Below are 14,360 nucleotides of genomic sequence, written 5' to 3' on the forward strand. Positions count from 1 at the left end.
GTTAAAATGTGAAATGGAACTACACCGCAGTAGGAAAACGACCCTAAACACACACTACTATCCAACCACACCCTCAGGACGACGATGCCCTCAGTGATACTCATTCATGTAAGGAGACACCAGCACAATTTGGGACAAATGTAACAATAGCGTTTACATAAAACAAAATAACATCATTAAATAAACATGTTACTTACGTATTTGATAAATATAAAATCATTTGAGCTTACCTGTTAACGTAATTGTTCCAAGCATTTGTGAAAGTCCCCAAAAATCCTGTTGTTGTTGGGTTTTTTTTAATGGGGGAAAAAAAACACACCCCCAAAAATCAAACAAAAATAGAAACAAAGTCACAATAAAGTCTTTCAAAAAATGAATGAATAATTGTCAGTGTCCCTTCACTTGTCTCACACTCTGCGGTCAGAGTTGCTGCGCCGCTGCTCCGTAGCCTGTGTGTGCCAAGCGGGCCGCCTCACACACATTTCAACAGGCAGACACACATGTCACGGTGGGACCACCCCTGCATCCCTCTTACACCCCCTCCCCTCCTTTCTTCAGCTGTTCTCAATGAGCCCCGCCCCCCGCCCCCCCCTCCTCCTCCTCCCTTCCACCTTTGCGAGCACATCCACCCACCCTCTACTGCACTTCCGCCCCGGCCTGACTGCAGCTCATCATCGTGCACTCTTTCAAGGAAGTGACCCCTTTTTATAAGTAAGAATCAAACTATTGTATGTGATCAAACTGCATGGAAAAGTCCCCCCCACCCAAATCCCTCTGACACGCAACGTCTCCTTTTCTGACCTTAATACCCATGCTGTCTCCCCAAAAGACATACTGGCACAGATGGGCTGAAAAGTGACGGACCGTAACATTTCTCTTTCTCCCTGCGTTTGTGAAGCCACTCTTGTCTGCGTGGTGATGTTTTCAATGCTTCTATTGAATAAAGACAAAAACAAAGTTTTCACTTGAAGTGTTTCATATGGACCTAAACCAAAAAAAACAACAATAAAGGCCGTATATATGCAATATACAGTGTACATTTAAGAGTTTTGATCATACCGTGTGTGGTGTGTTCTGATATTCTCAACACAGTTTACCACACGCACACACACACACACACACACACACACACACAAAGATTCTGCTCCACCACCGATCTAGAATCTCGTCATCCAAGACAGAAATTTCACGTGATCAAACACGATCTAACAAAAATGAAGAACATACTAGATGGTGGTCTTGGGGCTATTTATTTATTTGTTTTTTTTAATGGAAAAATCTCAAACAAATCAAAAGAAATTGGAGATAGCGTGAAAGCGGACCTTATAGTCTACCGAGTGAGCTAGAGGTGAGTTCACAAATTAAGCAAATCGATGGCGTTATTTTGCTCGTAACACGGGTCGGACATGTTTGCTTTTATGTACGCTCACCTCCTTGTTCCTTTGTCAGGTCGCTTCTGGATCGGCTACGTTCCGTTCCGTTTCACGTCACAATTCACAAAGTCATGACAAATTCTCTCTTAATACACCTCAGATCACATGATAATCTTATAAAACACGAGATGATCTGGCGTTTAAATAGCCCGATTATCTTTATGTGCGTACCAGACTTTAGTCCAGTTGGGTGTCATGAATACCAAATTATAGCCAAGTTTTAGCATAGCGAGTCCCAAGTTCTAAAATCGGCGACTTAAGTCTGACTGATTCGAGTCACGTGACTCAAGTCCCCCACCTTTGATGGTTGGAAGCTGCCATTCGCTCTTCGTACTTCTACTGTATAACGCAGGCCAAAAAGACCAGCCCGCTTGAAATTTGCGATTCAAAACTGAGTTGGCCGACTCGTCTTCAGAAGGAAAGGACAACGTTTCAACCAAGTGGCCAAAAGCCAAGCCGAGAACGGTGCTGTCGGTGGGGGGTTTCAAGGTGGCGACCGCCCCATGTAAATGCTAAGGAGCCCTTCTCAATGACATCAGTACAGACGCATTTAATTCCGCCTTTGTGTGAGGTGGAGGTGGCGGCGAAGGTGAGGTGGAGACAGACGAGCAGGAATGCAGATAAAAGCTCAGGTAAACAGCGCCGCAGTCGTGATCTGTAATCTTGCGCATTGTCCCCATGAGGAATGTGTGAATTCACGAGTGCTCCGCTGCCCAAACGGGTGATAACAGTAATTGTAATCAAGTGCCGTCTGTGAGCCGAAAAGTCCTCCGGATACGCATCGACCTTATCTCTCCTTTTTCGACACCTTTCGAATATCGACTTGGTTTCGGTTTCACTGATGCAATTGGGCTGACTGCTGTCGAGTGCACTATTAAAACTATATTCATGCAAGGCTTGTTATCAACAGAGGAGGGGGACTCAAGTCAAGTGACTTGACTTTGCCAATTTTAGAAATCGGGACTTGCTTGGCTAAAACTTGATGACTAGTGAACCACATGACAAGTCTCGCACTTTCAAGATTGTGCGCCTGGTGGCGTTTGTTTTGCTTTTGAAAAGAAACGTTATACCTTGTGTGGTTTGCGCAAACCTTGTAGCTATGATGCGGAGTGCAGAGGTCATCTCAATAAGCAAGTATCAAGGATGAAGCGCCGAGGATTATGAAATTATGATTCAAGGATTGTGTTTTTTTCTTTTTTTATAAAATGGTGAAAAAGACAACGGCAACACGCAAGGTTTGCCGTCACTCTAAAACCTGCAAAGACAGGTAAACTACGTTAGCTTCACAGTGGAGATCCCTGATAGCTGATCAAACGTAAACGTAACCTTACGCATTTAATAAAAAGTATTAGACAATTGGGTAACACAGTGGTTACATACATTCCGTACTTGCTCGACCCAAGCCTGACTTCGGCGGGGATTGGACTTGAGTTGCTTGACTTTTGCCACACGACGCGACTTACTTCGCACCTTTGCTTATCATATAAAGGAAGGGCTGACGATAAGATGGCGACAGACTTGTCAGTATTTTTGAAGTTGTTACGAATCCCATTGGAGCGACACTGAAGCTTTCTATCAATGCGGTGACACATGAAGTAAATATGTCGCTCTCCACAAGCGCCGTGCAGTGTAGTGAGTCACGCAGCGGGGAATGTATCAAATAGTTGATGGTGGGAGTCCAGGCCTTGACCACGCCAACTCCAGTCTTCCTTTCATGCCCCAACTTCCTCCATATGACTAATGTGCGCCTATTCGTCTACACTGTGCATGCTCTGTCCATTTTGTAGCCATGAGAAAGAAGTAGTATTTTGGATTAAAAACATTTCAATAACTACAACAAAAAAAAAAAAAAAGACAGGATAATACAATTAATTTCTGTGTAAGCAAAATAAACAAATAAACGTGTTCATGTTCTAGTTTAGCCTGTTCACACGATAATTGAATAGGATTTGTTGCAAGGCTATTTAAAAAAAATAAAAAGTTCCTTTGTTATATGTCATGATGGATTCTGGCTAAATATAAGTGAGTGAATTTCTAACAATGTCAATGATGGTTAACTCTTAGTAGTATTCCCTACTAAATTGCAATGTTGCCGGGAGATACAAGTTTAATTCATTCTGTGACCTTTTTTTCCCATTGAAATAAATGGAAATGCCATTCATGCCCGCCATGGCCACCTGGGAAAAGTATAAGTCAGACAAATGGATATGCTGTTAATTGAAATGGGTAACTCTTCACAGCTCGTCAGTGCAGCACTAATATCAGTCATTCATTGCAGAGGATAAAGAATATATGACTGTGAGTTTTAAATACACAAAGTGTAATTCTCTGTGTTATGTTTAGTTTGACACTACTGACAGTTTGCTAGAACAATTAAATGCCAGACGATGTTACATCTCAGCAAGGCAATTTAATCCAAATGGATATTTTATTTGATGAAATAATCCATATATTAATTACTTCCTTAGATTCCAAAATTTGTTGGGGTGATTTTTCGTAACAAGCAGACAAGGAGATTTTGTCTTGAAGCTGCAGTGAAGTGAGGAGAAGACCTAAAATCTAAACCAAAATACTGTGGGTCGAGCACAGGAATGTTTGAGGAGGGGTCTTGAATGGTTTGCGTGGGTGGGGGTGCAAGGAGGAACTGGGGGCAGTTTGGGTGGAGGCGCTTTTTGTTGACTGCAAAGACGAGCCATGACATCATCTCAGAGGGGACACACGCACACACAAAGGGCGCCCACTCCCCATCTTTTCCAAGAAGTGTCTCAGCGACATAAATGGCGGAAAAGGGAAATGAATTCGATGTGTGCGAAAGCGCTCAAGATCAGCGATATTGTTTTTCTTTTCTCCTCCTTTCACACACCCTCCTAAAACCACTTCCCAGCCTTCTCCGAACCTCTGTGCCACTCCATTACAGAGCGAACCTCACTACATCATGCACCCCAGCAATATCGCAGTTTTGATGAGGTTTGACAGTTATACAGGCAGGTTTTAATTTTCATAACATCAATGCTAATTTCCATGAGCCTATCTAAGGCGTTTTGCATTATATGTTAGCATTAAGCTAGGAGACTGTTGCTAGCCAAAATTGGATGGTTTGGTCAGACTTTGTAGTGTGCAAATATACAATGTTTATTTCTCTGTCAATTTTACAATAAAGTTCAACATTAACACCCACCAAGCCGCCAAATGCTGGTGAATTTCAGCTGTGGTGGGTAACACTGCCACTCACACTAGCAACTTTATCAGGTTGTGTATTGATTGAGAATTTGTTGTTGTTGTTTTTGTAGACCCGCCCCTTTTGACAAATGTATTTTGACCGGGAAAAATTTTCAGGAAAAATTGTGGCGAGTGAAAATGCTGAGTGGCTTGTAACTCTGGGAAACCGCTACGGCCGGTGATCCAAAAAGTTCGCGTCAAACCTTGACTGTGAGAAATACACAGCTTGAAGCAAGCACAGCGTTGCCTTTTATTTGGAGAACTGTGTGAGTGAGACTGAGAGCTGGCGCTAAGGCTACGCTTTCATGATGTCACGGGTGACCAAGGCAGCCCCTTTTGCCTAAAACATAATGCCGAATGGGATTTTGGCCATTATTTTTCTTCATATTTAAATCTCGCTCGGATTTCTCAGGGTCTATCAAAGTATCGGGACAAGCGGTGCTGGTGGAGGGGTTGTTAAGTCCTGGTGACTCAAAGGCGCACTCCTGTTCATCCTGCGGTTAACCACGGAAGACAGTACATTCCCTCCCGGCCCAACACATTCTGATTTCTCATATTCTGTCAAGGATTTCCACGGATGAAATATGGACGCTGGGCAGCTTTAGAACATTTTTGTGGCCCCCACAGAGTCGAATGAAGCTCCTCTGGCCCAGTGATTGATTGTGACATGATTTATAATATATGTTTCACTAATTCAATAAGCCATCTACATACAAAAGAACTATGATTCACACGCCTGCTATCTCACACACACCCCTTCAGGCAAATGATTCTACAGTTTCGAAATGTGCCCGGCATCCACGGCAATCACCGGCTTGACATGGGGCTGCTGTGGCCGCCGGTAGCATAGTGTAAACGTAGCCTTAGGAATAATCTTAGAAGTAATAATAAGGTTACGTATGTTTAAATAGGGGGTAAAACTACAGTACAGTATATAAGTTTTTTTTGTTTTTTTTTTAATGGTCTCTCTGTGTCACTGCACGCATGTGTGTGTCCGCCAATGTCCAGCAGGAAGCACAATCATTTCTTGACATCCCCGATTCCTCTTCCTGTCGCACGTTTCCTTGGTCCTACCCTGGACACAATGTTTACAACTGCATGCGCGTTTCCTCAACAGTACGTGACGTCGTTTAGTCAGATACAATCTCTACTGGCGTTGCGACATCGCACTTTGTCCTTTGTCGACGTTTGAACACGAGGGAATTACGTTCCAGACCCACGCCGCAATCAGTGAAAATCCACGATACAGAAAACGTACAAAGACGTTTTTGTTTTTTTAAAATATATATAGTTTTGTCCCTCCCACATGCTTGCAACACCCAAAAAAACCTGTTGCTGTACAAGCATAACATGGGGAGAAAATACTATACACATTGGCGAGTCTGCCGCAGTTAAGATGTTAAAAATCGCGTACCCTGCTAGAACGCTGAAGGAATGAGAGTTAATTTCCCTGAAGGAGTACTCTATATACTGTACTGTATTTAGTCAGGCTCGCCATCCGTCGTCAACTTTTTCAGCTGCATTCCAGACATTTTTGCTACAGCAATTTGGACAGTTGTTCCGTGGCTGTATTTTGTCTTCTACTTTTGTTAGCTTTAGACAAAAGTGGGTAGACCAGACCCCCGAGGAGTCCTTCTCACCTTTAATTTCCATTTCATTGGATTTTCGCTGGAATTTGCGAAATAAAACAGTTTGTATGCACTTCATTTGAGTTTTGTTGGGTTAATGTGACTTTAACACACCCAACACTAAACTTCACCCGCGAACATGCAGTCATCGCTACACTAACCGAACCCATAATCCATTACAGAAGCACTTTGTGTGAAATATTTACATGTATTTGATTGTTCTTTCATATTTTCTTTTTCTTAAAACAAAGAATGCCACCTGTCTTGACTACTGGCATATTTGGTCACATTTTAGAGGTTTCACTGAAACTTTTCCTCTGACTATGTCAACATTCAAACAGGACTTAGCCTATTTTGTGCAATCAGACCCCCCCCCCCCATACCCTCCGGCATAAAACAAGCCGTTTAACCCCAAGTATATACAGGGGAACGGGTTAATATGGGTTAATGTGAGCTGCGACATCAGCTCTATTTCATGGCTTAATCTCATTCTACGTCTTCGTTACAGCCTGACCCAATCCGTTAGGACTTGCTTGATCCTAACGTCAATAAATGCGACATGCGTGCATCTAATATGTATAGAAATGCCAACAAATTCCCACGATGGGAGATTCATAGAGAAGCCTCCTAAATGCGATGAGACGAATGCATTGTAGGGCTTGAGGAGTGGGGGTCTACTATAGAAGGAGAAGGGGGGGTGGGCCACATTCCTGATCCATTCTCTCCAGTCTCCTTGTGCCTGGGGGAGGTTCGGGGTTGAGGCGGAGGAGATTAGGTTCCCTGATGCCGGGAAAGATGAGAGAGCAGCGCCCGCAGATACGAGCGAGCCCCGGGGAGGGCGAGTGGAAGCCCGACGAGAACTTCGGGAGCCCAATCGTGTTTTCGGCGTTTCTGGCTGTGACATTCTTTGCCGGAGAGTATCGGCGCTTGTTGTTTTGCGCCGTCACCAGCCGCATTTTTACAACAGCGTAACAATAAAGATGAGTTTCTATAATTACAACATGATAGTGGCGGTATTACGACGTGGATTAAGTAAGGTAAATCCCCACTGAAGTCCCAGCCCACCACTGGAATGACTACATCTGTGTGTGCCGTCATTAGTAACACTCCTCTCCTGTATGGACGCTACAGGTCAGAATCATTGACTCAACATTTTGCTCCCAAGCAGCTGTGAAGTGTGATTTATTTGTAAAACACTATCGGAATTACTGACCGAGTCCAGTGGAATGGACAGCGACTTACGAGTGTCCCAACGAGCCGTCGCTTGGTCGATTCTTTGCTTTGTGTTGCGAGCTGAAATTTGGGATGCGAGCAAGTTTCAGATACATCGTCGCTCGAGTAGAAATCTGAACAAATCAGAGGTTAATGAGCTGATTTGGATGTTTTCCTTCCTGGCCACTGTGGAAACTGGCAAGAAGACAAAAAGGCATCTTGTCCAATCCGTCGGGCAGCCAGAGATAAATGACGGCTTCCTAATTGATGTTCACTATATGTCGTCTTCCCCTGATGGGCATCCCTCGAGCACCTTCCTCATCACGAACGACTACATAAAACATGCTGCCGAGACGGATGGAGCAATGATGGATCCCGTGTGACTGGCTGGGGTGGGGGGGCTTTCAAGCACTCCACTCTAAAATGAACTCGCCAACACTTTCCTCTGTGATCTTTTCTCGGAAAATAATCAGAGAAAATATCCAAAGCGAGTGTTGTGCAAGCAAAAGACCCGGTGCGGGGTGCAATGAGCACCGCCACTTGGAATGTGAAAGCAATACAGGCAGAACCGCGACTGGTTTGCGTTAGGGTGACGTTTCCAGCGTAAAGCTGCATTGGCAGACACTGCACACAGCTTAATTGAAGGGAGAGGTTGCATATTTTAGGATGATGAACACAACACATTCATAAACTCAGGGCCGAGTCTGAAGAAGTCAACCTAGGAACAGATTCACGGCCATACAGTTGGATGATGTCTTTACCCTATTTTCGATAACTTGACGATCAAACAGTCATACCGTGCTTATCCGTGATGATCTGGAAGGGTTCTAGGGTTAGGGGAGGAGGGGTTTAGTGTCAGGGTTGGTGTTTTGGACAGAATTTGGGCCATGGTATTGCATTTAGAGTTTAGGGTAGGGTTAGGGGATTTGGGTTTAAGGTTAGGATTTCTGGTATTAGGGGTTGGAGTTCGGGTTTGGGTAGAGTCCAGGGTTCAAGGTGAGCGTTTATGGTTTGGCTCGGATTTGGGGTTAAGGTTAGGTTTAGGGATTTGGGTAGCGATAGGGGTTGGGGTTAGGGGTTTAGGGTTAGGAGTCATATTTACAATTCCTTTCTGTAAAATGTCAAAAATGCAGCAAAAATTGTTGTTGTGACTAGCTTGTTGCGTAAACATCTGTATCAAATAGGATTTATTTATTTTTTTTGCCTCAAATTAAGCAGGAAACATAAGTTGGCTCAGCTTGTATTTAAACAGTTACAGACCATATTACTGATAAATGATGTCCAGCAGTCCTGCAGATTGACTTCACTGTCGGCACATCTTCCCAAAAACCACAGAGTCAGCACCCCCCCCCCCCCCCAACAAAAAAAAATAAATCAACATCTGTCCTCTTGTGCAGCCTGCAAGCCATCAGGGAGGGACGTTGAAGACTGGGGCCAATGCATTACATCAACAGCGTCATTCTTTGGACTCACTCTGCACACATGATTTCATCAGGCTGCAATCACACCCCTCGCTGCCAAGAAGCATCCCATTGCTCTCGATCAAAAATGTCTCCTCTTCTATTCTTCATTACATTCGCGTTTGTCTATAAACTTGTAAACCTATAGAACCATCAGCTCCGTGTGTTTAATGCTACATTCCACTAAAGTGGACGTTTCAGAACTCCGACTTGGAAAAGTCTCACGGAGTCGCACTCGAAGTTGTTGATTGTGGAGTTCAGAATTGGGACAAAATCAGACTTGCCCGACTTGACCAAAATGCAAACATCACTTATTACAGAACAAGATGTAAACGATATTCTTATTATATTTATAATTATTTAGCAGTAGCTCAGTCGGTCATTCATTGGGGTTTCAGTCGCTGTTGAAAGGAAGATTCACTTGTTGAAGCTAAACACTGTTGATTGGCCAACAGACAACGATTACTTTCATGATACATTGTAATATATATTCAAATAGTTAGACAACATTTGAGTTAAATTTCGCACCACTGAGATTTTATTGTACTTAAGTAGCTGAGGGAGATCTCGCCAGCCTGCTTCTGCTGTGGAAACACAAGCCTGGTCAGGATTTTCCGAATGGTACAGTTAGGAAACCGAACTAAACTGTACCGCTTGGTTGGCTTTTGTTTCCCTGGAAACACTTTTGGTTGAACATTCAAAGCTGCGATAGACCAACTTCCTGCTTTTCTCCAATGCAGCTACCCACAACTAGGACTTTCAAAATTAACCATAAAAATGGCAACAAAGGCTCCCATTTGTTTCGCTTTTGATTTTCTCCATAGCAGTGCAGAGGCATCGTGACCTAGCGTGAGGTTGACTACACTCGTACTTTGATAACATTTGAAATAACGGTTTAATTAAATTCCATCAATAATGAGTAAAATAGTTTCCCATTACGCACATGAACCTGCTGTTTGCTTTCGGAAGGTGGATTTGATATGAGTATAGAGAGTTTTGAAGGGAAAAAAAAACAAAAAACGGCGCTCTGAAGACGTTTGGTCAAGCTCTGACCTTGTGGACCGGAGTTATCAAAATATCGAGTTATATATGCTCCGCCCACACACCAAAAGTAAAACATTTCCACAATTTAGCATCAAACATACGTCTAGTATACTTGGTTCAAATTTGGTAGCGATCCAGAAAAAAAATCTTGAGGACATAGATGGTTTTGAAGGACCTCTGGAAATGGCCAAATTGGCCCTAAAATGGCTGCTTCAAACCAAAATGGCAGACTCCCTGTGTCTTTTCGAGCATGGCTTCACAGACTTTTTTTTAGGGTTAACTCATGATAGATTAGTATACCAAATTTCATGTTTCTAAGTGAAGCTAGCTTTAAGGGGCTGAATTTTCATTCATTTTTAAAGTTTCACCATTTATGGCGAGTCCTTGAGCTTTTTTTACCATGCTCCACCCACACCCAATGAGAAAAACAAAACAAAAATCACAATTTAGCATTTCCCATAGGTCTAGTACGTGTGGTTATAATTTGGTAGCAATCGGACAAAATCTCCTGGAAAAGTTCATATTTGAGGCATCCCTCAAAATGACCAACCTTGCTCTAAAATGGCCGCTTTGAACCAAAATGGCGGACTTGCTGAATCTTTTCAGGCATGACTTCTTCAGACTTTTTGGTGGGTCCACTCATGATAGACATGCCTACCAAAGTTTTGGACTATGGGAATGTCCTCAAAATGCCAGTTTCGTAGGCCTAAGAATAATAACGAGGAAGAGACAAAGCATTTTAAATTCCATACGTGATGTATTCAGGGACCGTAAAAAACAACACGCACTGATGTGTCTATTATTGTTTTTTTTTTGTCCGTTTGATGTGCAGCCTTGTCGTTTTGTTGTGATTGGCTGTTATCAGGCAGATTGCACTTCCTGTCTCCCACTGTGACAGTTTATCAGCCTCCACACTGAGGGCGCAAGGAGTGCCGGGATACCTTTCACTCCAGCTCCCATTGTGTCGACAGCTCTCTTTCCTTTCACTCCCTGATCCTTCGAGTCACAGCCTTGAAGCTTTATAATACGATCACTGGTTTGTCTCCCTTAAATCATGCACGTATTGAAAGCTGTTTGTGTGTTTATTTTGATATCCCAGCGACGCACATTCATCCCGACAGGACAGGTAAATTCCACACACATTTGTGGATACTGTGGGGCAAAACAAATAACAACAAAGAATGATTAATTTATTTTACTGAAAACAACATACTCTCCTTTATGTTTTTTTTTTTTTTGATCAGGCGAATGTTGGGGGCGCAATTTTCGTGGGTCCGCCGTAGCCTGAAGGACGTCACGTTAGAGCGAGCGGGAAAGAGAGAGAGCAGTTGGAGAGCGTAAATTAAGATACTGAGAGTGACGCAGTTATTGAAGTTGCGGCGCGAGCACTATTTCGCGTATTACCCAAGACACAACTTCTCCCAGGTTGCTGCCATTTCGCGAGCGCACGAAAGACGATAAAGTTGACAAAGTTGAGTTTGTGTCGTTGCTACCTGTTATGTGCTAAGTTAGTATGCTATGCTATGTTCAGTGCTACGTTAGCTTAGCGAGTGCCGCGATATATGTCTGTCTGTAAGTAGTAACTTTTAGTTTTTAAGCACAGGAATTGAGTACTTCTACTTTAGCCAAAGTATTATTACTTTTTTTTTTACACAAATATCTGTACATCTACTTCAGTAGGCTACAGAGTGTCTGCTCTTTACCACACTAACTGCATAACACGTGATGACAGTTCACGTTAATAACGACAGGAACGTTTTCATGCGTGGATTACAGCTGGCCACGTGTTACAGTCTTGCCAAATGTGTCGTGGTGTGTTTGGGCTCGGGTACTTGGATTGATTAAGGTTATGATTATTTACGTGTGTCATGAAACGAGAGGGATTGGGGGGGGGGGGCAGAGGTCCTCGGTGTAATATTGACATTTGTAAATGTCATCTGAACTTTTCAGAAGATTGAACATGTTGAATTTGGAAAAATGTAATCACCATTTGAGACAGTTATTGGGGTAAATAACAACAGTAGTGCTCTAGCGACATGAGGTGTCCTGGCAGGCTGGCCCGCTTCAGTATGTGATCTGGGGTTACCATGGCAACACTTTTTCCTAATAGAATGGAATCTCTATAGCCCATACGGTGAACCCCTGTTTATCGCAGGGAATACATTCCAAACCCACCTGGAACCGGTAAAAATCTACAAACTCAAGAGTGATATAGCAGCGTTCACTATTTTTTATTACTTTTTATTATTATTACCGATGAAAAAATGGAATGTCAATAAGATCAAAATCAAGATTCATCTGAGAGGCTTCATTGTATTTTCCTTATTATTATGATAGAATTTTGAAGTAGTTTGAAGGTATAATGTGCTGTTCCTTGAAGTGACATAAAACTTGATTTGAATGCAAAGGAGATTGCCAAAAAAACAAAGCATTCTCAGAAGAAATATGGATGATGACCAGCTAACACACCCAGTTGTCTTTGGGAACCATTTAAGTGACAGTCCAACAAGTCGATGACTCTCTTCAATTAACTAGCAGCGTCATCCAATGTGAAGCTGCACGTGAAAAGAGGGTGTCGGGTTACTCTATAAATGCGCAGCGCTGCTGAATGAAAAAGCTAATTAAATAGCTTATTAGAAAGAGCGGTATGTGACATTTCTCATCGTTTTAAGTCGTGTTGAGTTACCCCTTTTCCCTTGGGCCGCGGCGTATTATGAAGCGCGCAGGCTTGCTTTGCGCCAGGGTCCAGGTCACGGCCTGCTAAATATTTAGGGAGGGTGTATACACACCCCTGCGGCCCTCCCAGATAGAGCTTGACACAATAGCAATGGCAAAAATAATAAACACGTGCAGCTGCGGGGATGTAGCGCCGCAGGTTGAGGATGGAGCCGCGCAATCATAATAAATTGCGCACATTACTCACCAGCTCACGTCTCCTGTCCAATGTGTGTGTGTGTATGCTCTTATCTTTGTACAACCTGTATTTGTGGCTTTTGTGTGTGTGTGTATGTGTGTGTGTGCGCGCGCGCACACATCTTGGCTGTCTCATACAAGGAACGTGTAAATTGAGCTTCTTTCACGCTACTAATTTTGTCCTTCCCAAACTTTTTAAAGACAAACACCCACTTCAATGTCCTCACAGAGTTGGATTTCAATGGGGAAAAGTGTGGCTGTTGAACCCTTTCAGTGGGAAAATGGTGGGTGTTTGAAACGCACACATTCCATTACAGCTGCAACGAAAAGTGTTGGCGCGATCACACACGTGCATGCACGCACGCACACACTCGCCCACCTTCTGCCAGCGTGTTGTCCTCCGAGTATCCACTCAGACTGGTCAGGCTGGAGATCTGTCCATTCTTCTGCAGGGGCTGAAAGAGCAGGAAGACATGTTGCACTATAAATGAGACAGCACTTCCATTTGTAAGCTACCCTGGAACTGGTCACCTTAGCTTGGCATGAGACTAAATGGTACAAACCCGAAAGATGACTTCCTTCATAGAATTGCGTTTGTTTGTAATAAGTGTAAGAAAATCACCCACGGAATGCAGTGATTTCATCCAGCCCCATTAGGAAGCTCCAAAACAAACAGTACTGTATACATATATATGCGCATACGAACAGCTCCCCAGTCCAAAAACAGAACAGTTAAAACAGGAGGGTTTTTTTTGACAGGTGCAAATATTTGAGAGCTATATTTGAAGAAGATGCTGACATTTGTGACTCCTCCTCTAATAATCCATTCCAGATGACTGGGAAGTCGGAATATTTACGACATTTAATTGTGGGGAAATACAAATAATTGGAATGCTGCTCAATGTTCAGGATAAGTAGACATTCCCCCACTTCACCGAGAAATTGTAGGAATCTGATGTCACGCAACATATAGCATGTGAATGTAAAATGCCACTTGAAAAATAGAGCAATATGTAAACCGAGAACACCCTGCTGATAGATATGATACTGGTGGTGTGCCACAAGCCTCGATACCAGGACCATATGTTTTTATATTATATTAGTTTTACTCCCTTTATTTGGAAACAAGATCTGTACTTTTTACTACTATATTTTGTTTCAACCTCCATGGCTGATGATAAAATTACGTAAAAAAGACGTCCAGTTAATAGGGAGCGGTAATTTCACGAATATGAAGTTTTAATATTAAGGAATAAAGTCGAACTTTTCAGAGACTCAAGTTGCATTTTTTAAATTCTTGTTATATTCCCATGAATTCCCTTGGAAAGTTTCCAACTTTGACAATTCCTGGAATTTTGCAGCCCTACCCTCGTAATTTCGGCCCTTTTCCAGCCGTGAGCAGGTCCGATCAGATCTCCTACGTGATCCAGCCGGTGGACCTTTGGCCCTGC

The 14,360-nt window shown here is 43.0% G+C and overlaps 1 protein-coding gene across 1 annotated transcript in view; it reads right to left on the bottom strand.

The window, feature by feature from the left end:
- LOC133417106 (A-kinase anchor protein 12-like) overlaps positions 1-14,360 on the bottom strand; it is a 35,019-nt gene that overhangs the window by 8,293 nt on the left and 12,366 nt on the right. Inside the window, 1 exon segment of the mRNA XM_061704607.1 lies at positions 13,289-13,364. Coding sequence (XP_061560591.1) covers positions 13,289-13,364 — 76 coding nt within the window.

Source organism: Phycodurus eques, chromosome 18 (genome assembly GCF_024500275.1).
Source record: "Phycodurus eques isolate BA_2022a chromosome 18, UOR_Pequ_1.1, whole genome shotgun sequence".
Taxonomy (NCBI): Eukaryota; Metazoa; Chordata; class Actinopteri; order Syngnathiformes; family Syngnathidae; genus Phycodurus; species Phycodurus eques.